Source organism: Copidosoma floridanum, unplaced genomic scaffold (genome assembly GCF_036245765.1).
Source record: "Copidosoma floridanum isolate Cflo_tuat_1 unplaced genomic scaffold, Cflo_Japanese_pri ptg000032l, whole genome shotgun sequence".
Classification (NCBI taxonomy): Eukaryota; Metazoa; Arthropoda; class Insecta; order Hymenoptera; family Encyrtidae; genus Copidosoma; species Copidosoma floridanum.
In genome coordinates, this window is record NW_028321909.1 from 4461916 (window position 1) to 4489629 (window position 27714).

The 27714-nt window shown below is 34.5% G+C and overlaps 2 protein-coding genes across 8 annotated transcripts in view; both read left to right on the forward strand.

Moving 5' to 3' along the window:
- The window catches only part of LOC106639386 (membralin), a 112484-nt gene that overhangs the window by 12351 nt on the left and 72419 nt on the right, over window positions 1-27714 (forward strand). For all 7 annotated transcript variants that reach the window (XM_089597351.1, XM_014352976.2, XM_014352978.3 and 4 more), the window contains exons 8-10: window positions 1657-1714; window positions 12097-12180; window positions 26753-26885. In XM_089597351.1, coding sequence (XP_089453477.1) covers window positions 1657-1714; window positions 12097-12180; window positions 26753-26885 — 275 coding nt within the window. The remainder of the gene's footprint in view (window positions 1-1656; window positions 1715-12096; window positions 12181-26752; window positions 26886-27714) is intronic.
- On the forward strand, window positions 2674-4502 carry LOC106639387 (cytochrome P450 9e2). Its single transcript, XM_014352980.2, has one exon. It carries the CDS (start codon window positions 2770-2772, stop codon window positions 4291-4293), a length of 1524 nt encoding a protein of 507 aa, XP_014208466.2. The 5' UTR covers window positions 2674-2769; the 3' UTR covers window positions 4294-4502.

A 27714-nucleotide genomic window follows, 5' to 3' on the forward strand; every position in this document is an offset into this window, starting at 1 on the left:
GAAATTTTTTTTCTACTTAAGGCATTTTTGTAATCTTTGGATTTTTGCTGCTATTTTGGTAGAGAAAATACAGTGTGCATCTAGTCAGGGCAAGCACAAGGGGTTAATGGTAAATTATACCAAGTGGATGACAGATGTCCGTCCGAGCGGCAGACGGTGCATGGTTCCACGCCCTTATATATGTGTCCTAACTCGCTTTTTTTTCTAAATTTAAAATGATAAATTATGCATTGCTACAATCGTAATTTTTTGAAGTTGGGTATCAAAAAATGCTGAACTACAATTTCTATAAAAAAAATTTAAACGGGTAAGCCTTTTAAGATGATTTTATAAAATAACTAATATTGATATAAATGATATGCTCATTCTTCAGTTTTACTCTTGACCAAATTATGAAAAAAAAAACCATCGACAATTTTTGTTTTACTCTGGAAATTCGATAAATCGGTTCTTGAAATTAGGAATCAATATTGTTGTTTTGTAGGAATTGATCGAGTTTGGAAATCTTTTTAATCGCTTACGAGGTGGTACAAATATTTAAACTTTATTAATAAGATTAATTTATTAAAATCATTTATTAATCTATTACGAGTGATGAACTTTTTTTTTATGTGAGCACATGTATATTAGGGGGTTTGTTATTTATCATCTACCTATTTAAAAACTATTTGTTGTACCTTAAAATGAAAGTATATAACCAAAAAAACTTTGAGTTAACACGTGCCCCTAGACACACTTCGATTTTCCATTAAATGACATAAGATTTTTAAATTTCAACTTTGATTCATATTTGGAAACTTTAAGTATTTTTTCTATACTTTTAAATAATATTATTTGATTTTGTGTGACTTTATCAATCAATTATTTTAAATTAAAAATAAGCAAGTTGAAAAATTTCGATTTTGACCGTGGAAGCTTTCGTAGAATAAAAAAATTCAGATAATCAAATTTTTTCTACTTGCTTATTTTGAACTGGAAAAACTTAAAACTTAATTTATCAAGTTCAAGCCATATAAAATCAAATGGTATTATATAAAAATCTATAAAAATATTTAAAGTTTCCAAAAAGATTATACAAAGTTGAAACTAAAAAAATTCTGTGTTATTTAAACGGGAATTTTTTTGCTGATTATACTAAATAACGGTGTCGAGCCTTATATTTTGTCAGTCAGATCTAAAAAAAAAAAAAAACTGTCGAGTAATAATTTAACAAAAATGGAAAGCTCGAAAAAGTGTAGTTCGTCACAAGTTACGAATTATTGGCGCAACGGGAATCAGGTTGTAGTTCGTGAAGCTACTATTCGCCTATTAGATTGCATTATTTCCTTTAAAGCGAGCTATATAGTAAGTTACCGATAATGGGTGCGCAGCTAGCAAAGTATTTGAGCGTTATTTTTTACGAATTTCTCTGATAAGATAGTGTTTTATATCATTACAATTAGTTACTATCAATTTCATACTATCAAAAATAACATTTGATACATTTTAAAGCGGGGAGAGCAGTTTTTTTTTAACACACGTCATTTTTATTTTCAACAGAATGTTTTTTGACACTCATTTACAGAACAAAAATTGTTGTTACTCATTTTCAATGATATAAAAAATTTACTATACAACATAATACATAACATTTGCGACATGTTTCTATGTTTCTAGACGGTATCCATTTCCATGCTGCTGCGCTACTCCCACCATCAGATCTTCGTATTTATTGGTGAGTGAAATTAATGTAAAGTAAAAATAAATTTTTTTATCATTACTAATAGAATATCAGTTTAAAAGTATCAAGTAAAAACACAAATCGCACAATCAGCAGTTGCAGGTTGGTTATTTTATTTAAAAATAGAGTACTATCTAAATCCACTTCGATAAATACGATTAAAATAAAAAACCCTCCAAAACTCCAGACAGATGAATGACCTTTGATTCAAGACTAAAATTAGGTCGCTGACAGACGGGTCGACAGTTTAGAAAGTCTGGTCTTATTGTCTCGATGTTGAGGCATACCAAAACCTATTTAGTAGAGTGTTTTTTCTGCAAAAAAAAAAAAAAAAAAGTCCAAGATCAATGACCCTCCTTTTTAACGCTTTTTCTTTTTGATTTCTTTTCATTTCTAATTAAAATTGCTCTTTTCCAGTAAACAACTTTTTCCTGATATACTTTTTGTCGAAAATTCAAACTTAGTATCAGTTACGTAACATTGAATAAAAAATTACAGGTGTGTAGGTGATAAACAAAAAATTTTCCTCAATTAAAAGTCATGAAATCATGATTAGAAGTGAAAATTGGTGCCATTGACCCTCGGTTCGTAGAATCTCTCGAGCTGCCACACTTCGTAACATGTTTACCGATGACTTACGAATGAGATTGTTAGATAACAATGAGCAGAAAAAATGCGACCCACATATCTCTCACCCATCGCTCAGGGTCATCGTACGTGAGTAAAAATTCCTACGTACCGTGCACGCGTTCAGTGTCAAGTAGCATATGGTCTACGCCAATGTGTGTACATATAGGAGAGGGAGAGTGCTCGCGTACGCGTGTCAGGAAAAAGTGTCGTAAGCACCTACAATAACGCTCGTGCTTTTGTACCCGGAGAAGACACCGCCGCAGTATTCGCTCGCCAACGCGTTCGCTAACACGCTGTTGTCAATCCAGTCCATTTTTTTTTTTTTTCGTAAATATGCGCAACTAGACTTGGCAATATTTTGCTCCGTCAATGTTAATCCACCAAGACTCTCTGCTCGAGGCGTAACTAAAGTACGAGCCATGGTGCTGTTGACTTTGTTGTTGCTGGTGTTCGTGGGGTGCGTGCTTTTTTTGATTCACCTGCTGATTCGGCAGCACACGTATTGGAAGAGTCGAAAACTCCTCCACGTGAGTTTTCCACCCATCATAAACATGAACACAGCTCTGTTCTTCCGACAGAGATCCTTCCCGGAGCACTCCAAGTTTTTGCACAGTCTCCACCCGAACGCCAAGTATTACGGCACCTTTGATTTCAACACACCTGCCATCGTGGTCAAGGATCCGGAACTGATTCGCGACATTTTCATCAAGAACTTTGAGTACTTTCCCGATCACCGGAGCTTCGTTACCGAAGAGATGGATCCCATCGTGGGTCGCAACGTTTTTTCCCTCAAGGGCCAACGCTGGAAGGACGTGAGGAGCACCTTGAGTCCCAGTTTCACGGCCAACAAGATGAAATTCATGTTCCAGTTGGTTTCTGAGTGCTCGAGGGAGTTTGTGCAGTACTTTGTGGATAATCCCGACTCGGCGAAAAACGTAGAAGCCAAGGACGCGTTCACCAGGTACACTAATGACGTGATAGCAACCGCTGCGTTTGGAATCCAAGTGAATTCGATGAGAGATCGCGAGAACGAGTTTTACGTTTACGGCAAGGATGCCACTTCGTTCGGGACAGTTTGCAGGTTGATCAAGTTCATGCTGTTCCGGGCGTTTCCGAACGTCATGCGAATGTCTGGTGAGAAGTTCTTGTCAAGGTCAACCGATAGATTCTTCAAGCAACTGGTGACCAACACGGTTAAAACGAGAGAGGAGAAGGGTATCGTGAGACCGGACATGATTCACTTGTTGATGCAAGCCAAGGACAAGAAAGATGGCATCGAGTTCACCATAGACGACATCATCGGCCAAGCGTTTATTTTCTTTTTGGCTGGATTTGACGTGTCGTCGACTCTCATGTGCTTCGTTGCTTACGAGTTGGCTGCGCATCCAGAAATACAAGAAAGAGTGCAGGAAGACATCGACAAACAGTTGGAGCAAGAGAACGGACTATTGACTTACGAGTCCTTGGGTCGGATCAAGTATTTGGATATGGTTATCAACGAGACCTTAAGAAAGTATCCACCGACACCGATGACGGACAGGGTTTGTGCCAAAGAGTTTGTTATTCCATCGTCCATGGATGGATATCCGGAGTATAAAGTGGAAGTGGGGACCAACATTATTATGCCGATATACGGACTTCATCACGATCCGAGGTTCTTTCCTGACCCGGAAAAATTCATACCGGAGCGGTTTGACGATGAACACAAAAACAACATCAATCCGTACGTGTACGTACCTTTCGGCCTTGGTCCGAGAAAGTGCATTGGGAATCGATTTGCGCTCATGGAGACGAAGATTTTGATTGTGCATATTTTGAAAAAGTTCAATATCAAGTTTACAAGCAAATCAAAGTATCCTATTGTTTTTTGTAAAAAAACGTTCAATTTGAATATTGAAGGTGGTTTTTGGCTTGGACTCGAAGAAAGAAAAATAACTAATTGAGACGTCATGGTGACAATAGCTATTTTTGATATTACTTTACAGTTGTTGTATTCCTATGTATTTACTTCTTGAAAATTATTTTTCTTATTAGTACTTGTAAAAATAGTATTTGTAAATATTTATTTTATTCAATAAATATTTTTCATGATTTATTTGTAATAATCTCTCATTGCTGTAAAAAATAATTTATTTGTACAATGCAGCATAATATATACAGATTTAAAAAAAAATTATTGTACAGCCATTTTTTGAGAACTATGCCCTATAGGCTCTGCAATGCTGTGTTACTATGCATTTACATGCTATCGTCATTGGCATAGTAAAAAACCGCCTCCGATTTAATTGTGACATCAATCACTTACACAGCAAAGGGGACCTTATTTTAAATGGCTTCCGAACCATTTGGCCACAGTTGGTAATATATACAGATAACATTACATGTCTAGAGGCCAAATAAGACGTATCACGTTTAAATTAGGTATCTTTTTAGTAAAAATTATACGTCTTACTGAAGATAAAAAGAACATTGTAAAAGTATGTCAGTAAAGATAACAATAATTTATATAATTGGTTTTTATTATATAATCGATAGTCATTTTTAGTAAGGAACATGTTTATTCCACTGTAAATTGATATTTTTCTCAAATCTTATCAACTAATACTGAATGAAAACAACAATATCAGTAAAAATAAGTAATAAAATCTTATTAAAATTAAAAATTTTATCGCTTATTTAGGCTATATTAAATAATAATATATAACTAGTGATAAACAATGAAATAGACAAATGTAAATAAAAATAGTCCATGTATGAGAATCCATTAAAAGAGGTACGGACTTGAAATCTATAATTGCTTATCTCAACGCACCAGTTACGAAGTATTTTTAAGTAAGTCATTATTAAAAAAAAGTACAATATCGTAAAAATTCTTTGAGATAGTAGTTAAAATGTTAAATTTATTTATCTGTTATACGCACTTGCTTCAATATCTAATCGCGTGCAAAACAGTAAGTGATTATGCACTACGAAAAAATCGTGACTAGTGCTTGCTAATGTTTATTTGCATGGCCCTTCAAAACTTTTTACTTATGTCAAAAAACTTAACAGTCAAAGCAATCACTAATTTTAAAAAACCTTAAGAGTTGCCGAAAGGTTTTTTAAACTTTTTTCTACCCTTTTTCAAAGTAATTAACAACGATGTATTTTTTTCGCGCCCATCGAAAATTAATCCAGTAGACAACGAAAATTCAACGCATGACGAAGAAGGGGAAAAAGTAAAAGAGCTTGCGAGGGCATAGTGAAAGAGGGACGTGAGGATAAAGCTGAGTAGTAGCAGCAGTAGGGCCAGTATGTTTTTCCAGGATAATCGTTTGGAATACAAATTAACATAAAAAAACAGAGCATAATCAGTCGGTTTAATAGGCTTCTTTGATTTTTTGGCGTTTGGCCTTGTGAAACTTTTATCACTAACGAAGATAAACAGCTTTCTTTTTCTTTCTTTGCTATCACAGTTTTGCCAAACTACTCGCATAAAATGCGGATATGGGTTGCTTAATATGCACTATCAAATTAAATTGAATAGAAATATTCTGCTTACAATGTAAAAATATTGTTTATTCAGACAAGTTAAAAGTAGTATAAAAAAAATTTTATGAAACTAATTTAATTAAGTAGATAAATTTGTAGAAAAATTGATACACTTACCAGCAGAGCAAAAAGTTTTATTGTAACGTAATTTATTGCTTGTATTCAAAAGTTGTATTTTTCTATGAACTTGAAAAATTTTACAATCAATCTATTTTATTCTTCTAAATGTTCATTGAAATACTAAACCGCTGTAAAATGATTTGTTGATCGATTTTCATTGTTTATCAATTTCATGATCTTATTTTAGAAAAAATGTACGACGGATACAATTTTTCCAAGAGCTACAATTTTTATACTTAAAAACGTTTTGTCCTAATGAGTCACGTAACGACGGCCGATGTTGTAAAACGAGTTTTTAATGAACTCAAAACAATTTTAAGAAGTATCTGGATGAAATCATTTGAAAAATGTTTTGTAAACAAAAATTAGGTTTAAGATTATTTTTTACCTTTGTTTAAGTGGATTCAGTACATCGGCCGGAGTTTCTACTTAACCAACTTTACTATCTTGAGAAATTATAATTAATAACTAATTATCTAGCTGTTAAATCACAAAATAAGGAGAAGAGCCCCCAGAACCCAATTCCCCAAGCTGGCACTTTGAGGAATCAGTCGAGCCCAAATTCAATGCAATCCGTTGCAAATTGAAAGAGAAAAGTTACATTTTCTGATCATGAAAGAGTGTGTCAGTGTGCATAATCTGAAATGTAACTTTTTTCAAAAAGTAATGCATTCAATTATCTGAAATTTTGACAGAGTCTCTAAAATAAGTAGACAAACGCCAGTCCTCTCAGAATTTTTGAAAATATACAGTTCAAATTATGAACTTATTCAACATATGCAGATTTATAGGTTATGTTATGCCGTTTACGACAAATATCAATTTTTTAAAACTCAACAACTGTAAAACTACGAGAAGAGCCGTGTTTACCTTTTTATTTTAGATGCCCAGTTCAAATTTTAGATAACCCAATGCATTGCTTTTTGAAAAAAATTATATTTCAGATTATGCACACTGACACTCTCTTTCATGAGCAGAAAATGTAACTTTTCTCTCTCAATTTGCAACGGATTGCATTAAATTTGGGCTCGATTGATTCCTCAAAGTGCCAGCTTGGGGAATTGGGTTATTGGGGGCTCTTCTCCTTATTTTGCATCTAAACAGTTAGATAACTAGTTATTAACCATAATTTCTCACAATAGAGAATTTGGTAAAGTAGAAACTCCGGTCGGTGTACTGAATCCCCTTATAGAAAGGTGTATTTTTGAAAATACATACATTTGCGTTCACCACTTACTCGTAGAATTTAAATTTCCTATTATAATGGAGTTATTTTGAAATATTTTGCTATTGGATTTTTTTTGTGACTTTCTAGAAAAATGCACGATAAAAAAAAGTTACGTCTCAATTAGATGTACAATTTTATGCTGGAGCACACTTTCAACTGCTTACAAATCAACTATCACGTAGTTAATTATACTTTTAAAATACGATAGACCGTTGAAATTTGTTTAATGATGACAACTTTTCCACGCCCTTCAATTCACGGTTCAAGTACGGTTTCACTTTTTATTCTAGTAAGTTGTGTTAACATACACTTGGTACCTTAAATAAAGGTGTACAGCAGCCAAGCCTAAAAACTGACGAATTTGAATACAATTTTAGTTCATTGGCCATCTAGATTCCTTGTGGACTAACGATCCCCTACTCTTCTGCCACTACAAGTAAAGCCGTGAAATTAAAAAGTCTGTCCGCAAGAAGTGGACGGACGAGTTTTGATTATAAAACGGCGAACTGTAGCGTAATGTCGATCATCAAACTTTTCGCTCCAGATTGTAACTTCCGAGATTGTTTATATATTAAGCTCAAAGTCTCTCAGTTTAGTGGAAAACTTATTTTTTCTGACTTAAGTGTCTGATGCGCAATAAATATTGAAAGCTGCCGACGCGCACTAAAGTGGTTGAGTTGCATTTCATTAATCCTTCGTTTATAATGCACGTCGAAGAAAGATTACGTGCGCGGTCAAGTGTTTTTTTTAACAAGCTCTCATCTGCCCCCGCAATTATTAATATGAATTACTTTTTATGATTCCAGATTCTTTCGTTAAATTTTCAATCGATTTTTATTTATACTTGACTTAGTTCAAGAAATTTTAAATAATTAGCTATTAGTTCTTGTTGAAAAATCAAAGGTAAACATTATATCTTTATAAAGAAGATAATTTCAAATGAAACCTTTAGGTTGTGTGTGATTGCTTCAAACTGAGATCACGTGGTTATGATTCAAATAATGTTTGTGGGTTGTAAGAATATCCTTTTCTTGGACAAAAAGTAAAATATAAAATATCAATAACGGTAATAAAACCATAATTATTGTGTCGGTCAAATACTTCACACAATATTTTATTTATAAGATAAAAGAAGAAAACATTTAATGATCAAATAGTTTATACGATTTTTGAATAGAAGAACTACTTGTTGAAGTATGTACCATTAGAAAACATTTTAATGTATCCGCGAAACATCCATCATACGAGGTCTAGTTAATGTTAATTTTGCAAACTTTGAATAACCTCAGATATATAAAATGATTCAAAACAATTTTCGTATCGGGACGGGAGCTCCTATCTATTGAGTAATTAAAATTGGTCTTTTTAGCCGAAAGTTTATTAATAATCAACAGATTAAACTGCTACCATATTCAGAGTAAAAATAGCGAGAGAAGAAACGCATATGCAAAACTCTTGATATGTTGGTTGATAAACTATATTTAGCTGCGAAAATAAATATTGGGCGCGTCTTTTGCGCATTGTGCACTTAAGGTAGTAGTCGATCAAAAACACTTTTCTTACGATTTTTCTAAAATTTTGTGTGTGCCTTAAGATTGCTATTATTTATCATGAGCCAAAATTTGAAGAGGCTTAGCGGTATAGTTTTAGAGATATTAAAGTTTTAATGTTGAACTTTTAACACAGGAGGTATAGGAAAGCGCCGGATTGGGGGTCGATTTGTGAACGAAATTACTTATATCTCTAAAACGCTTCTTACAATGTTTCGTAAAAAATAGTATGATATAATTTATATTATAAAGCAACTGTGGTTCCAATTTAAAAGGGCTCAGCGGTATAGTTTTGTTGTTCGAGCTTTGCAAAGTTGATAAATTCAGTGAAATTCGCTCCTACAACGTTGTCATTTTTCGAGATAGTTGTCAAAGCAATATATATAGTATACGCATACGCTACAGCTCATTATGGCACGCACTGTAGAGTGCTCGACTACTACCTTAACACCTTCGGTTGTTTTTGTGTTTTAGCATATCTGTAGATAGGGTGTATATCCGTACGTACATATATATACTAAACCATGATAGTCAATTGATAAGTGAACAATGCCTAAACGAATGATGATAATTGAAGACACCCATTAGGTCTGTTTTAGCACCTTGTTTTGTCTATTTTCATTTTTTCGTGTTTTTTTGCGCACAAAAAAAATTGGTTTGAGTGTTGTAAATTTTGCTGTAAACGATGCCCAACCGTAAGCATTAATAAGAATATAAACATTCAGTAAATAATATAAAATATATCTATTAAATTATAGAAGGTTGAAATGAGTCTTCACTTTTTTTTCAACTAATTCAGGTAGAAAATCTGTGGACCGAGTTATTCAATCGTGTGAAGTGTGTCATTTACCTCATAAAAAACTTATTTCTAAAATAAGGACGTGTAACTGGTATTATGTCTTTGATAATTTATTGAACAAAAGTGAACGGTATAACGGAGGAAAATAGAAACGGTGTGAGAGGTTCGAGTCTTCAGAAAGAAGTGAAAAGAGAGTTGCTCCTGCTTGACAACACAGTAACTTTGTTGATTTTTCTGGTTACCAAGTTATTTGCTGCATAAAACAATTTCCACCATAATCTCCCGTCCGCAAGAGAGCCATTGCCCCCCTTGCCCCGGTGCTCGTTTCATTTTTGAACAGGAAAATGCGGCCCTGGACATTCCAAACTAAAGCCGTACACGCGGCTTTTCGAATCGTCAACTTTACGATTCGCGGGCGCAGTTATACAAACAATTGATAACATTTAGTATTTTAAAATCGAGCTACTCTCTCCTTCTCTTTCATTCTTACATTCCTTATATACCGTATTATGACAATCTTTTAGGTTATGACTGTGCATGTACATTTGCAATGTGAAAAATATTAATCAACAAACTGATTTTTATTTTGCGCCATAATTGATACATCTTAATCAGAAAGGACTGAAATAAAGTAAAAATTTCGAAGATATGTACAGTATTTTTTATAAAAATAGTTTGATTTGTAACATATGTCTTTAAAGCTGTTATTGCTATACCTTATTGCAGCCCATGTCAAAAGATATATTTAAACTCAAATATCTTTAAAACTAGTACCGATACGTTAACTTAAAAAAACCATCGGTTACATAGAACAATTTAGTGTTTAACACATTTCAATTTCAAACAAAGTTTGATTTGTTAGTGGCGATGGATTTTCTACCTTGAGTTGGATACTTACGGATTTACTACCATATTTTTAGTTCGGTACCCCACAAGGCAGGTGGTGTTCGACAATACCACGTATTTTATTGATTCGGTTGGCTGTGTAAATTACCTTTTAAAGCCAATAAATTCATTTTACTGCTACTATTGATTCGGCCTTTTCCCTACAATTCTCTGCAATTAGTTTGTAACTGTAAGTACCTGAATACTGCTTGTAGACTATATTATTTCATACATCTGTCACTGTCACTGTATTGTGAATTTGAAGTCATAAAAGGAAATATTTAGATTTTTAATAAATTTCACTAATTTGAGAGCTATTCCAAAATTAATTTTACAGATCAATACCAACTTTCAACCCATTTTGCTAACTAGAAGTAAAGCATAAAAATTGAATAAACTTATAGTAAATGAGGAAGCTGCAACGTCTACTAAAATATTTCTCTTAATCTCCACTTTGGGTGGCTCGAAGTTGTGTACGTAGAATTCACGTGTATTTCATCATCTGGGTCACTCGAGAGCCACTCAAAGCAAAAGTAGTGGATTAATCTAGTAAATTAATTTACAATAAGGATGTATTGGGATTATCTGCACACAACTTAAGGTAGCTCCCTTGCAAAAACCTACGGAATGAAATATGTTTCATTCAATAGATTTTGATATACTGAATCCAACGGTGTCCTTGTTTATACCCCAAATGGAGCAAAATCTCGAGATGTTTCACCTCAAAGTTGAACTATTTAACACGAGTTCAAATGGCAGAGCAACAAAATATTAGCTTTACAGGCATTTCCTAACTCACAAAAAAAAATCTGAGCAGACAAATTATGATGTACTTGTAGAAAAATCTGTTCTTCTCAATACTGTCATGTAGAATGCTGGTAATGGGACATTTTCCGAAGGTATTTGGCAAGAAAGACGTGAAAATCAGCTTCATGGTTATTAATGACAGACGGTAGCAGAATACCAACACTGATGTACGTATATACGCATACATACACAAGTGAAACTCTCCTACTTGACTACAGCAGTAGACAAGGGAGCTACCTTAATTGCCTTGGCAATAATTGTATCTAAGCCAAAGTGAAGTCCGGATAAGAGTGTAAATCATTGAACAGTTCGTAATTTTTTCATACACTGAGAAAAAATATAATAAGAATTACTGTGCTGGAATGGTAATCTAGTGTCATTCCGCCGTCTAGGGACTTTTTACTTTGGCCAACCTAATTTTTACTATTCCGGACAGTAATTTCTATTGTACGAACAGTAAAAATCACTATACTTACAACAAAAATTACTGTTCTATACACTAAAAATTATTGTTCCAATAGTAAAAAGTCTCCAAACGACCGAACACTACCAGATTACCATTCTAGCACAGTAATTTTTATTATATTTTTCTCTCAGTGTAGAAGGTGTAACATTTATAGTTTGAGATATTATCTTCGCTTGAATACAATTAGCTCCATAATAGTAAAATTTTATGCAGACGTTTTTCTTAGAGAATACACGTGTATACATAATTTAAAAATGCAAAAATTAAGAAATTCAGTATACTATAAAGCTCGTAAAAAATGTAAAAAGTAAAAACGTAAATATTAACGATGAAAACGTCGTGTTTTTTTTCTTTTTTCAGTGGATCTGTTGCAAATGTTGGAGTTCAACGCCAGCGTGTCATTCCCGGCAGCTTCTCTTCTTACTGTGATTTTGGCTTTGGTCGGTAAGTCGTGTTTTAACACTCTTGCATGAAAAAAGCCGTACAATTTTAAAATATGACTTATTTAAATAAGACGTAAGTATATTTATGGCTGTATATGGTTTTTTTAAAGCACCAGCGCTCGGGAGTTTCAATTCTAGTAGTGTATGCATGATGTCTTTAAATGCTCGGTACGGTTCTTTCTCACGTCATAGTACAGTTTAGCGCTACCAATCGCCATTCGTTGCAGAGAAATTGACTTAACGTATAATTGCAAACGTGCCTTTTAATGTGTTGTGGAATTAAAAATGAATTTTGGTAGGCAATCCAAGTAAATGCTCACGTTTCTGTCTCGTGGTACAGGAAAACCTTGCCAATATAATTATTTTAATCGGTGTATAATATGTATACTATTCCATTGTGACCTTTTTTTACCATATTTAAATTCTAGTGATGTTATTTTGATTTGGATCCAGCCACAAATATTTGGGTCCTTCTAATGCTCTTTCATCTTTTAATGACTGAATGTATTGCAGCTTCTTGAATTATGTTCTGAGCTTGATTATTTTGATCTAATGAGAAATCAAGTACTCATCCATTTCAAATCTATTAAACAAATGAAAAACTTCAAAAATTATTAACCGCTCAGCTATAAAAAAAAAAAATAAAAAAAATATGCAGTTTAAAATTATCTATAGGTTTTAACAAACGGAAGAGTTTGTTATCAAAATAGGATGCTCTTATCTATATGGATAAGGAGCTATGGATTTTTGAATGTCAATGTGTAACTTGGAAACATTTGACCTCAGAGCGTTACAATTTACTGTATGGTGGCTCTTTTTCACAACTTTTATTGTAAAATTATATAAATTCTTACCATTCATTGAGTAAGTTAGTTGTTAAGTGTAAATCCCCAATAAATTCTCACAATTTACTCATCAGTCAAAGAAGTTTACAGAAAGCACAACTTTCCAGTACTATCTTACCTTTGTCTTACGAATTTGTTCGCACAGAAAAATATGCCCATATCGACTAAAACACAATCACGCTTGAAAAAAGCTTTTGTTAATAAACCATCTCAACAGTTACAACAAACAGATCGAGTGCAATGTGAAAAAAAGACAACACTACATACATTATTACGGCCCAAACAAAAATAAGTACTCGAGTCAGCAAAAACTCGCAGACATGCTCGTACACATATGGGCACACGTGTCAGTGCGCCGCGTGCTCCGTGCCAACTCGCCATTGCACCTCGTATACCTGCACAATCTAGTTTACGTTGATGCCGTGTGTGGTAAAAGTTGCAGCTGTTGCAGCTGCTGTTATCGTGCGCGAGAGGGACGCGCGAATGAAATTTTAAAGAGCTTTTTCCTTCCTCTCGTTCGTGACTATTCTTCGCTGCCTGTTGCACATGCTATACGCTTGGGAATTTCGGGGGATCTTTTCTCAAACTCTGAGTTTTCTTCCTCCGTTGAACTTACATGTGCGGGTAATATATAATGGTACCTCGATTTTGGTCCTATAAGAGCTTTTTGTATTTGAGGTGTGATGGTTAATTTTCCGAAGTTTAACGAAAGTTGATAATATTTTTGCACACCTTCATATTGAATTAATTTAGACACAAAAAATAGTCATTAACTAGTCATCAATGTAATCACTTAAGTATATATTTTCCAAACATTCTTGGTAATATCAAAATTTTTCTGGAATGATATATATTATATTCTTCCACATTATCAAAATACATTATAGTATTGAATAAATTCTGGTGATGATACATCGCTGGGTTTATTCGCACCAAATCCACGTAAATATGTGGATATTGTATAGTACAGATAACACAGTGTGAATAGTATCGTTATTATTTTTCATATAAACGTGGATACAGCTCTACTTATATTTGCATGTATTCACGTGGATTTCGTGCGATTGGACACAGGGATGATTTATGTACAATGAAAAATGAAGGTTTTCAGTTGTTAGATCCAGACATTGACAGATTTTTTCGTAATGCGTGTAAAATTAAACACTCTCTTAGGCACTAGAAATCGATTTTTAAGTGTCCATTGAGCTTCCTCAGAAAACAGAATGATAGCATGCAATTAACGCAGATAATGTAATAAATACAGTATACCCAACTAACTCTTCTGTCACTTCCCCGCGAAGTCAACGTTTCAAAATTAAATACTGGCTCTTATTTTGTTGGTTTCAATTGTTAACTCTGTAGCACAATATCTTGATTCATGTTCTTACCAACAAAACAACCAAATTTTATTAGAAACTCATACAGATGAAAAGGAAAAAAAATACCAGATAACAAGTTTACCACAAATACAATTTTTACCGTGCGGTTGTTGAAATGTGCATTCAATGATAGAATTCAAACATCCGAATGCATTAGCGAGTGGTGGTCCGGATAAAGTAATAAATGAAAAAAAAGGTAGAGAGGGAGAGCTGGTAAATGCACTGGCGTCGCTGCTGCAAACGGATTATGACCCTCCATGGATTCGGGGGGCGCGCACATCAATCTCTAATGAAGGCGCAACAGTTGGGTGAGGGAGGGATGGAGATGGAGAGATAGCCCGACGGAGGGCTTTTTATTCGGCTCGCGTGCAGCTTGCAAGCTCGAGTTTCGGTACAGGTATACTGCCACTGTTGCTGGATTTTGGCTCGCTGACAAGATTTCCCGCGGACGGTAGGAGGGTTCCGAGGAGTGAGAAAAAAGGTGCTCTCTTTCATGTCCTTGTTCAAGCGAATTACAGATGATGAAAGTTTTACCAGCTGTTGTAGCGATCACGTGGTACAAATCTTGGATTTGCAACTTAGTTAATTGTTTATTGAAGTCTGTGTTTCCATTGGCGTTACACTTGGAGAGATAGAGATAGTACTTCAGGTGCTGTGTTACAAATTCAATTTGTGCTTATGTTATTCAACTGCCGAGGTTTTTAATGCTTCATCCTGTATAATCTTACAAAAATAGAATTCTTTGGTAACCAAACTTCAAGAGAGAATTTGAGTAATCAGAAATGACAGAAAGAAGTTGTGTTTTACTCAGAGAGCTCTGCTTTAGTAGATATGACCAGCATAGCTTAAATTGTCGAAAAATCCATGTTTGCTGTTTGAATGTAACTTATGATTAATATGTATAGTATATTTAAAGATTGGATTACAAATAGAAAATTAATAAATTCTTTTAACACAATGTAGTTCAAGTTTTTTGTATGAACAAAAAATTTTTGCCTGGATGAAATTAAAGCTCAAAAATATGTTGCATTTATAATTATTATATTACTCCCGAAGTGATTTTTCATTGAATCTTTTCTTTTATCCTTTAGGTCAATTTACGATATTTACATTGAATTCAAACTATTTGAGTTATGTGTTATGTCTCTTAATCCAAAGCTAATTAGATTCAACTGAATATTGGCTTTGATACTTGTAATTACCTAAGTATTTCCTTTAAAGTATGGTTGAGATTCTTTTGTAAAATCAAAATCTCTTCCGTAAAATTAAAAAAAAAGAAACTAAATATTAGGTTTACAATACCGTGGTTACTAAAATATTTTCCATATATCTGATGATGAAAAAGTTCTTGTGAATGGTATTAAAAATATTTATTTAGCATAACAAAAATTATGTATCCACTCGTGAATTTTGTCGTGAAATCTAAGTAGTATGGAAAACTTTCCGATGTCTTCTTTCGCGAAAGAAGAGAAGCAAACTAAAAAACTGAAGGAAATACGAATGAGAAGTCCATGAAAAGTGTTAGGTGCTCGCGTTCGATCGACATTTCCGAGCACCATTCGCAGCAGTATTGGTCGTATTACGTATGTGAGGAAGAGACGGGGGAGGCGTCGCGCATAGGAGGAGAAGGAAACTGGAACCCATTACTTCGGATAACAACTTCCCGATCCTCCCTTCCAGTCTCGGCTTCCTTATCTCCTCCGAGACGCTTCTACAGAACTGCAAGAGAGAGAGAGAGATACCGTGTGGAGGTACCTTCTTGCTGCTGCTGCCGCTGCCGCCACATCAGAAAGATCCCACGATTCGCTGGTATCCTCTTGTTTTTTTTCGTTTCTTTCTTTTTGGTGTCGCCCTCGTTGTCGTTTTCCTTCGTTATACTTCGTTCGCCAATATCCGCCCTGTTGCTGTATACAAGTTGATAAATAAATATCTACAAACAGAAATAGATGCCCCTTTTTGTTTACCAATATGTTTGTATCACCATTAGTAAATTGGATATTAAGATAAATCGATTGGGTGAATTTTAAAATCTTAATGCTGAATCTATAACAATATATGTTTATTTTTATCATGTTGGGAGTGTCTAAATCTTCTAAAAAAAAAAATAGTAAAAAAAAAAAACATTTTCTTGTAAAAATAATTGTAATTATTTTATTTAATTTTTTTACTCTTAAACAACAGATTAAAAGATATTAGTGAATGGTAGTGTAATAAAAATACAAGACTCAAAATTAGAAAGCAATCAGTACGGTCAAACAGTGATATTCATATTTAATACCCATATCCAGGGAGCTATAAAGATAACGCTTCATGTGGTGTCTGCCACGGTAGGGTTTAAATAACGTCACAGCCTATTGTATTTCAATTATTATAGCATTTGATTTGTTACTCACATCAAACTTTTTAGAAAAAAAAAAAAAATAAAAAATAAATAAATAATCATTTAGTGACGTCACATAACACTGTAAAAGTGTGTTAAAGTACACGTTTAAAGTGTGAAATCGAAATTTCTGTTTGTTATAAAACACTTAACAGTAGTCTAGATAAACTGTTTAAGAAAAATGAAATCAGTGCTTCGTAAACTATTTCACCTATTCTACACAACTAAACCCTTTTTTTTCAATGATTAACATAAGAAGGCTGTAGAGAGTAAAACATTTATGTCTCATATTTTACACACTCGTGAGGGTTTTAAATCTGTGACAGCCAAGTTTTTTTACTCCACAGCTTTTTTTCCTACATTGGTTTTTGCCATTTAAATGTGCCCTGTTTAATGGAACTAGTAAACTACTTGGTGCACCATAGATTTGGTTGTTATTAAAATTTTTATCCACGCCACCACTATGTGCTTTATAAAAAACAAAAATTTGCTTAAAAACGTGTACACTTTAACACACTTGGATTTACAGTGAACTCATTGTATTTCATATTTATTATACCATTACATTTAATACCTATATGTTGTCGGGGCCACCATGTCAGATCTTTCATCATGTTGAACATACCATACTCCATGGGAAACAAAGGTGTGTGCCAAATGTCAACTGGATCAAACATCCGAGCTAGTAGTCGAAAAATCGATCGCAATGTTTGTCCGCGGTAAATAGATTGGTGTCGTATACAAAACACCGCCACTTTTTTAGAACTTCTCTCTCCACCTTAGGGTGCGTTTAGATGGAGTCTGGGAGTCTGTCAGACTGGCATTGAAGCTCATAAGAGTTAGATGTGGTCACCTGATAAACCTCTCTCTCACTCTTATGAGCTTCAATGCCAGTCTGGTAGACTCCCAGAGACCATCTGAACGCACCCTTATTCTTCTTTTTTTTTTACTTTCCCTTGTTTTCGGTCGTCTTTTTGATTGCTCGTGCACTGCTGATCATTTCGAAATAAGGATAAATCTCAAGAAAACATTCAAAAGACATCATTACTATATCATCGCGCGTTTCATATTACGTATTGGCTGATTCACCACCAATTCGTGCTAGCTAATTCATTTAAGGTGGCTCCTCACTATAAATCCCACAAGAAGAGTAAGCATACTGCAACACAGCTTTTCATTGGCTGTGGAGGTTTTTGACTAAAAATGGATAGGTGCTTATAGTCCCTTCAAAAAAAGTTTAGTCACATCTACACCGTTGACCTATATCGTACAATACAGTGACCCGAGCAGACGTATGTATACAAATCTGACAACATAACCCTTGTATGTAAATAATAATAAGCTGACGATAAGTACCTAACAAAAAAGACAATGCCCCCGACAAATCGTCCTGCTCGTCGTACGAGAGGAAGAAAAAGGACAATTTGCGAATAAAAAAGTAGTAATAGCCCGAGAAAAGTTGTTAAAAGCTGACGTACAACTTTCTGACCAATTCAAACTACGCGGGCTACCGCTCTTCAGTGTAGCAGACGCCCCACACTTTTCATCTGTTCCGTGACTTGCACAGTTATCTACTATTTTCATAAAATATCCTATAAAACCCATGGTAATGTCCAAGTACCTGAATGTCGTTGGAAAAATTCTAATTTCTTCTATCTGCTACACAGTTTTCTATTAAGAACTACAGTATCTTTGCTGAGATATCACACAACCTGCGCCACCAATTTGACGACCCTCCATAAGAGGCTATGTTACAGAGTCTATTTTCCAGTTAGTTTTTTTCAACAGTTTTGGTGGTGACGAGGTCTAAAATTTTGGGAAAAGACTCCTTGCACCTTCAAGAATCATCCTTTAAAATATCATTTAATACTCCAGTGTTTTGATTTAGTGAGGAGCCACCTTAAAGTAATTCGTATCTCAATTTTCTTGTAGTCATCGTGTATATACATGCATATTATTACACGTAATGAAATCTTTCTACTTGCATTGTCTCTTATACTACGTGTGTTCCAACAACGACAGTATTTAGACTAGCTGAAGCGTCGATCGATCGATCGTACAATTAGAATGCGAGGAAACACCCGATAAAACGAAACGGCGAATCAACCCGCACAAAACGCTTGTACATTTACGCACCGTATGGATGTACGTATCAACGTATCTAGTTTCCTGCTGCCGCTGCCAAGATGGAATTCGTCCTCGTGGGTAAATTCACGCCTGTCTTTCGTCTCAGGTGGCGCATAAAGCTTGTGCTGCGCGGGACGTGGAATTGCTGCGAATAGCTCGCTCGTCCAATTAGATTCAGCCGGGAAATGTTTTAATTTAAAGAGAATTCCGTTCGGGGACTTTCGATCTGGTAGAGGACTGCTGTGTGTTGCTTATAATTTACCCGCGGTCGTATGTACGTGCATTTAATGATTTCGCGACATGTTGCCTCATTTTTTCCTTTTAGTTCTTTTCCACCACGATTACATGATGGGGTAGGTCGAGGACATGTTTCCAATAGCAGAAGTCGACGATCCATCGTACGAATATCTATTTGACTAGTGTTACATGTTGATTGTTTCTGTAAAAAAAGGAGAATTTTTTCAATCCAACGATAATTTAAATGAGGGTTCACTTAAACTGAATTGTTCAGTAAAAAAGTAGTAAGGATACAATTTTGGGGGGAAATTAAAGTTGAATTTTCATGAAAAATATAAGTTTATGAAGAAGATAAAAAAATCTTCGATGCAAAAAAAAATTTCCGCGCAAAGCTAGTATCAATGCCACTGACGTTCATCGCTTGATTAAAGTTTTAATCTGACGTTTTATCTAATCGACGAATCGCTTAACGACATTGTCACACATTTTTCATCCCCAGAGGTGTACATTTTGTTATTAAAAAGGTGAATGACCGACGGCAAATCTGGTCTAGCCTCAATATGAAAAAAGAGTCCAAGCAATTAAAAATAGTTTTTCAATTTAATATAATGTGTGTTTTAAATATGAGCAAGTTGATTTTATTTACCCATGCAAACTATTAGAAGGCCGTTCACTTAGTCGATTATGTGATATTGATCTGTAAATTCTCTAATTTAGGTGTGAAAGATGATATGCAGCAAAAATTTAGAAAAAATAACGTACAAGTAGGTACAAGATTACACATCAACGTAACAGACACAACATTATAAGCTGCCCTTTTTGGGTCCTATCATTTTGTTCCCAAATCGTTAACAAGAAATAGATACATGTACATACATACATATATATATACACATACTAGTAAAGATACCATATAGGTTGCAGTAGGGGTGTGAGTACAACAACGTGTGGGCAATGTGGGCATACACATAACGTCGGCACACCGCAAAACACATGTATTAGATTTTTTGAAACCCAGCACGCACGAGTCACCACCACCAACCATCACCACAGTGGCAGCAACAGCTATAGCCCTACCGCGTGCTGCGTTTAATACATTTGCATTTATTATGTCTCTCTTCTCGATCAAATCCAAATACGTCCAATCTCGTGCACAAACGGACGGATGGACGGACCGCTGAGCTTTTCCCCTCTCCCCCTCTCTTTTCCGCGCGCTCGTTTGTGCAGGGAAACATCGGGGTTTCAGGGGTCCGCGTGTGTGGGGTCTGCAGCCGCGGGGCCGAAATCGTCCACAGGCAGCGGTCGACACACGATGTGCCGATGACACGTGTGAGTGATGTCGTGCTTTTACACGCTCGAGCTTCGCTTTCTTCTCTTTTGACGCTGCTCATGGTATACGGATGAATAATGCGAAAGCGAGCGAGCCTTGCTTCCGTGGTGGCTGAACTTGCGAATCGATCAAAAGTGCATATTATACGCGTCCGTGTACGTAGCGTGATGGAAAAGAGCCGCGCGACAGCTCGTTTCAAGTCACGTCTGAAAACTAAAGTAGGCACTTGATGCTACATTTTTCTTAAATTGGGAAGGTATTGAATAGTTTAGTTGAAAAAAAATTATATCGAGTTTTTCAGTATTATACGTAAAAAATAGCTACAAATTAAAAAATAAACCATCCAGTGAATATGCATATAACAAGTATTGAATAGTTTTGATCACAAACTGCACTTTTATTTTGAGACCCTCTCCAGTAACAAGACATGTTTATAGATAATAATATTACGATTACTATGGGGTATGGATACATCCATCGGTAGAAACTCCAACTAATCATAACTATTCTTTATAAAGAAAAACTAATTCATATTAAATGCCGTAGAAAAACTAGTGGAAAACAAAGTTATTCAATATCTTCAAACAATTTTAGTACGTAATGCTCAAGACGTAATATGCAGATTCTCTTACCGCATTGTAATTCATGAAACAGCAAAAACTTTGTTAAAACCTTACAACACCAGAAAACTATAATTTCCAATAATTAATTGTGGTAGTCTTTACTTGGTGAAAATTGATGTTGGTCATATTGGTAAAATAAATAAAACTCTCTGCATAGAGTATTTAATCTTCACTTTATTATTATTATTATTGTTATTATTATTCTTATTGGCTCTTGAACGTCGCGGTAACGATTCTTCTTATTTTATCCTTATCCCCGAGAAATTTTAACGTCTTTATAAAGGGATAGGAGGCGCGTTTATTTGATAGCCATTCAGCCGAGAGGTGAGGTAATGCCAGCCCGGGTAGAGTATATGCATTTAAACGGGTGCATTATCTCGCGAAGCCACGATTATCGAGAACACCCAGCCGCGTTTATGATTTGCATGATTCATGCGTCTGGTCCACAGCTATTTGAATATACGCCTTCACTAATAGACCCACGTGTTGATTGACTTTCCACGCTTTTATTTTGCCGTAACGCTGCTCTGATTTTGTTTCACACCTTTTACGTTTTGTACGTTTTCACTTGAATGTTTGTTACTGCCAAGTAACCATTCAAAGGATTCTGATATCAATTTTTAAGTGAGTTAGCAACCAAATTAGTAACAAGTGGTAATATTATTAATAATCCTTACCATACACTAAGCATACCATATTCATATAACTTTAGTCATTTCAACGTATAACCTTAAAGAAGAAAGTAAACTGTCAATCATTATAAATTACTGGATAGTTACGGGGTTAGGAAGACAGGAAAGAGAGAGGTTATGTTTGACTAAGATGCTTCATTTTTTTCCTTTATTTTTTTTAAACCCAAAAGTGGATTCCTTTTCTTTGGTCAATTTGAAATCATAAATGAACGATCATATCTTGAATTTAGACAAAAATGGTTATTCAAATGTAGGGGAGAGGACTTGGTACGGTTGTGCCAATTTTTACTTGAGAGCCCGTAACTTTAAAAGTATGATACTCAGTAGAATGAAAATTGCTAGGCATGATAAATTGAAGACTCCTCTACACGTGTGTACAAAAATTATGACTGCAGATACAGCCGTTTACACGTACAAGTTGTTAGAAAAAAAAAATGTGTCACAACCGACCAAACCCCAGGGGCGATTGTGACAATGCCAGGGGACGATTGTGACCAGTTAAAAAAATACATTAAAACCGTTTTAAATTACTTCTATTGTATCTTATGTTGAACATAACAGCACCTTCTTTTGGAAAATTTAACATTAATTTTTAATTAAAGGCATCAAATTTGGAACACTTAATGTCTTATATCTACTTTTGAACAGTATAATTTATTATTATAAATATTACATACCCAAAGTATATATCCGCGCAACGTAATAGGTATTTTGACAACCGCTGTTCCTGCTCCTTAGAAAAAACTTTGTTGTAAACAACGCAACCTATACTGACGCTACCTCGGTTAATTGCCGTTGGCATTGGCTGCATCACGTTTACGAGCGTATCGCAATAATGTCATGTGATTTACTTGGTACATTTCTGCAGCTTTTCCTACAGAAATCCTCTGCTTTGTATCATTGTATACCTTTTAACATTACACGTACCTCTTTCTGTTCTCCTGGAATGTTCACGAGGCATCTGAAAAGAAAAAAACTAATTTTACTTGTGTCACAATCGTACCTTGGCAGTATATGTCACAACCGTACCCACCGCACTCATTTGAAAAAAAAAAGTTACCATGTAAACACAACATAGCTTACATGAAAAGTAACTACTGCCTTTTATGCACTAATGTGTATCTTATTACTCCCCAAAAGTAATGTAGACCTTTGCTGTCGTTGATATCACACGACAGCTGATGCTATACTGTGAAGCACAAGTGGCCCAGCACTCCACTCCTTCCCCTTCTTGTATTTGGCAGTTCTCTCTTACAGTTTTGCCCATATGATCACTGTCACAACCGTACCCAGTCTCCCCCTAACTTATTTTCTTGAAATAAAAAAAGGGAAACATCTTTGTTGAATATAACATTCCTTTTCGACTTTCCTTGAAAAAAAACGACAGTTATATAACTTGTTTTGAAAAAAGAAAATGGCAACTGGTTTGAAGAAAAATAAGTAATGTGTGAAATTAAAAAAAAAAAAAATACAATAAAAAGTAATTCGATATTCTTAGGCATTAGAAAAACTTTTAGGTAAATTGTTTACTCCTCACTCTTTTTCCTGTCTTTTACAAGTTCTAAAAAGCAGATTGTCTTTCCTTGAACCGTGACTTAAAACTTGACGACGAATCGCTACCGTATCCTCATCATTCTACGACTACGCACCAATAATGTTCATCCTCGATGGCGTAACACAAGTTAGTGTGAGGGCAAAGGTGAAAATAAAAGGAGCTGATGCAGAAAACGAATGAGAGGTACGATGAGAGGAAAAAAAAGAGCGAGATAATATATAGGCTTGACTAGCAGGAAGAAAAAAAAACTAGAGTATATGCTAGAGAAATAATAATAATAAAGAAAAGTCGGCGCCTACATAGATGTAGCATTAGGTGTACGTACACATACGTATGCGACGGGTAATTGTAATGGAAACCATGGGTGGAATGGAAGAGAGAGAGAGAGAGAGAGAAAGTCATATGCTTGGAATAATAAAAGAATAATACACGTACTACGTGCGCCGTGGATATACGCGGCAGAGGTGCGCCCAACACCATCACCCACTCGCGAACTCTGTCCTGCTTGCTCGCTCGCGTTATTATTATAATGCGATGAGGAAAACCGAGTTGAGCCGTGTCCACGACAAAGAGAATGGAAATAATAGAAAAGAACGCCTCTGAAGCTTTTTTTTTTTTTTCACAAGCAAAGAGATTTTGGTATTGATCTGTATGATAAGCTCGCGTTGATGCGATGCGCTATGTATAATACATTTTTTTTCTGCAAATATCAAATGAATATGACACGTGTGGGTTCTAATGGACGGAGAAATTAAATTTTTAAATCAGATGTTTTTCCGCTGTGTCACGTTTGGCGTGTCATTTTTCTTGCACATTATTTTTTAATGTACAGTTTTTCTCGTCGTCACTTCACGGTGAAATTTGGGATTATTTTATTTTGTCATTTGGTTAATTTTTCAAAAGATGTAATGATTTTAAAAATACGAATTTTGTCATAATATTGGATAAAAACAAGTACTTAATAATATAATCACTAGATGGCTTGAGTAAGTTAATTGTATCTCGTAATTCTTGTTTTGTACAATATAACTCACGGAGTCGTGGCACGCTCTTAATTAGTTCAAAATTTTATTTTATTGTGAATTTGCCCCTAAAAAAAAAACCTTTTAACATTTATAACAAAATATTGCCAACCGAAGCTTCCAAGTATTTTTGGAGCATAATTTTTTAAAAGAAAAAATAGTACTGGAAAGCTTAATTGGTCAATAAGTACCGAAAAACTCCTATAAACTTGGTAAATATTTTTTTTAACATAAAACGTAGTTTTACACTTAACTTCTTCCAGTAAAAAGTCATTATAATGCTTCTTCTACATAAAAGTTGCTGCAGGTCTTTCCATATCCTTGGACATCTACCTGCCTCTCATGAAATATGCATCCTTTTTTCTTATCATCACATTACTTTCATCTTTTTTCCATCTCAGCAATTACAGATAATTATCATACGTCTGTAGTGCCCATTAGCGCTCCTTCTTAACGCGGCACGTTTGGAAAATTCAATTATCTGTAATTAATAAAAATAGATTATCACCACTTGCGTTATCGTCGTCGTCGTTATAGAACAGAGCAAATTCCTTCCTATCGAGTCCTTCTTGTAATTAAGCCCGTAATTCGATGATCGTTAATAACCAGAAAGCAGTTCCGTTTTTTTTTTTTTTTTTTCTTTTTTTAATACTTACAAGATTTTTAGTGCGAAGCCCCGCTGGTGTCGAGCTGAAAAAAAGAGCGAAGAAAGAGGTGCAAGGGAAAGTGAATTTTCCACTTTTAATATTACTTAGGTACATGCTTGTAATTTTGAATTACAAATTTCAAAAAAAGGGTTACTTGCCCAGAGGTCGTTTGGTGTGATTGTATTTGTGCGATATCATTAATTTTAGGATATGAGAATCATAACGATATGATTCAGATAATGAAAGATATCATCATTACAATAATTATTATGTAACTAATTTTTTTGTTATAACTAATCTTGTGAAAGTAAAATGGTGTATTTTAATTTTATTTTATTTTGCCTTCGAACGGATCTTTTAGACTTTCCGATCAAAATCTTTCTTGGGAATCTGATTATTGTAATAAAGATTGCTTTGTAAAATGAAATATTTTAACAGTTCATAAATTCCACTAAATAACTTGAACATAAAATGACGATGATAATATCTGTTGCGCCAAATACTCTTCATTAATTTTGACAAAATGATTGTAATGATAATGACTTAGAAATGGGGTAATGTAGCATAAAAAAATTCTGTTGGATAAATTATAATAATCGTTATAATCATTGCTTTGGAACTGTGCGTTAAAACTTTTTTTTTATAATCAAACAGAACCTAGAAAAAATAAAAATACTATTTATTTATGTTTTATTTTTTAATATCAAATTACTTACTTACTCAGTGCCCATTGACTTTTACTGGGCGTTTTATGTCGAATGAGCTGCACGAGAGAGGGAGGGTGGGAGCGTCGCACATCGTTGGCTTAATTACGCGTAAACTACAGCCCTGGTACGACGAAACGGCTGGTAAATTTCGTCAGCCGAGCACAGCTCACATGATTTCTGGTCCGTCAGCTTTTTTTCCCCCTTCATTGTTTCTCTTACATTGCCTTCACCTACCTCGTTACCTGTACTTGCATGTGAAATGACTTGTTAGGATTATTGGCGTGCGCTTTTATACGATGCCATTGCGAATGCATACAATTTTTGCGGATTAATAGTCCAAGGGGTGCAGGTTTAGGAAAAAATGTATTTTTGCCACTGAATTGAGAGTGGGTTTTCGGATGTTTGAAGAAACAAAGAAGATTAAATGTGATGAAAATGGACACCTGAGCTACTGCGCACTTTTCATGCACAATTTACAAGTAGCACTAATGAACTTCGTGGATTACTGAGGCATCGTACATTTTTTTGTATGTGCCATCTATACTAATGTCCATAAACAATGCACATTATTTTTTCCTTCTTCATATGCTGCTTTTCTCATATTTGATAGAAATCACACGTTTGAGTATTTGTGTTCGCATGGGAATTATATTCTGTTCACGCTATTAAAATTCGTTATTATTGAAAAGTACATAAGTAAAGATTTTTTTATTATTCGATCGGTTTACAATAAAATGTATTGATAAGTAGATTAAACATGTTTTTGGGGATTAGTGAGAATAATGTACTTGTTGTATTTTCATGTTCAATAATTAATTAATTATCAAAAACAATTTTAGTTTTTATGTAACAATGGTATTTCCAAAAAAATATCATACCATTAAATAAACAATTTTGCGGTAATGTGTGCTGAGATAATTATTGTTAATGTTCCATTTGTAATAAAATCTTGTTATTGAAGTAGGAAAGTTTCAAATAAAAAATATGGATTAAATTGAAAAAAAAGTAACAAAATAATTTTCAATCCAGGTATGGAAGCCATAATGTCCGAATTCTTCAACGACACTTCAACGGCATTTTATATTATGCTGATCGTCTTTATCGCCGATCAGTATGACGCAGTTTGTTGTCACACGCCGATTACCAAAAGGCACTGGTTAAAGTGAGTACACAACTTTTTATCATGTTGTAACGTCATATTAGTATAATAATGTTATTTTTTTGCTAGCTAAAGTAATACTTCGTTTTTATAATTATGCTCTGAATGCTGGAAAATGATGCTACAATTCAACCTCATTGATTTTTTATGTAAAACTGTACAGGTTTAAATGTTGAATGTATCTCAAATCTGACTTGAATGTCAGACTTGAATTTCATCATCATATGTTTCTCAAATAGTTTTGTTTATCGCAAACACTTATCAGTCTAACATAACATCTATCAAAAGGCAAAAATGTAATATGTATACGTGTTTTTAATTAATACACACTTTTCAAGTTATTGATATGGATAGTGTGGATACCATAAGTAGTAAAGATTGAATGCCGCGAGTCTATAGAGTAACTTAATTTTCTTGCTAGGCTGGGTAGGGCACGTTGGAATAAGAGTACTGTGCACTTGACAATAAAAAAATCGAGCTTATTACACTCTTATCATATTCATATAAAATAACAAATAGTAATGGTAGTAACAATACTAGGATTAACCATTACTAAAACCAATTGTGATAGATACTCGCTCCGATTGAACTGTCGTGCCTTCATTGTGGTTTTTTTTTACGTATTGGACTCACTTCATTCTTTAAACAAATTCGTCATTACTAATGCTCTTTTCTTCTAATATTTGCAACGGCAATCGTAAAAGAATGATTGTTTGCAGTAGCTAATCACACAAGCTTGCGTTTTGCCTTTAGCTGGGTATCCATAATGATTTTAAAACTAAAAACGTATACATATTTCCAAATCTAAAAGATCAGAGGGAGAAAAGAGTTT

Bases quoted from the DNA above. Each gene is read 5' to 3' on its own strand.
- LOC106639387 (XM_014352980.2), top strand. From the start codon at position 2,770: ATGGTGCTGTTGACTTTGTTGTTGCTGGTGTTCGTGGGGTGCGTGCTT.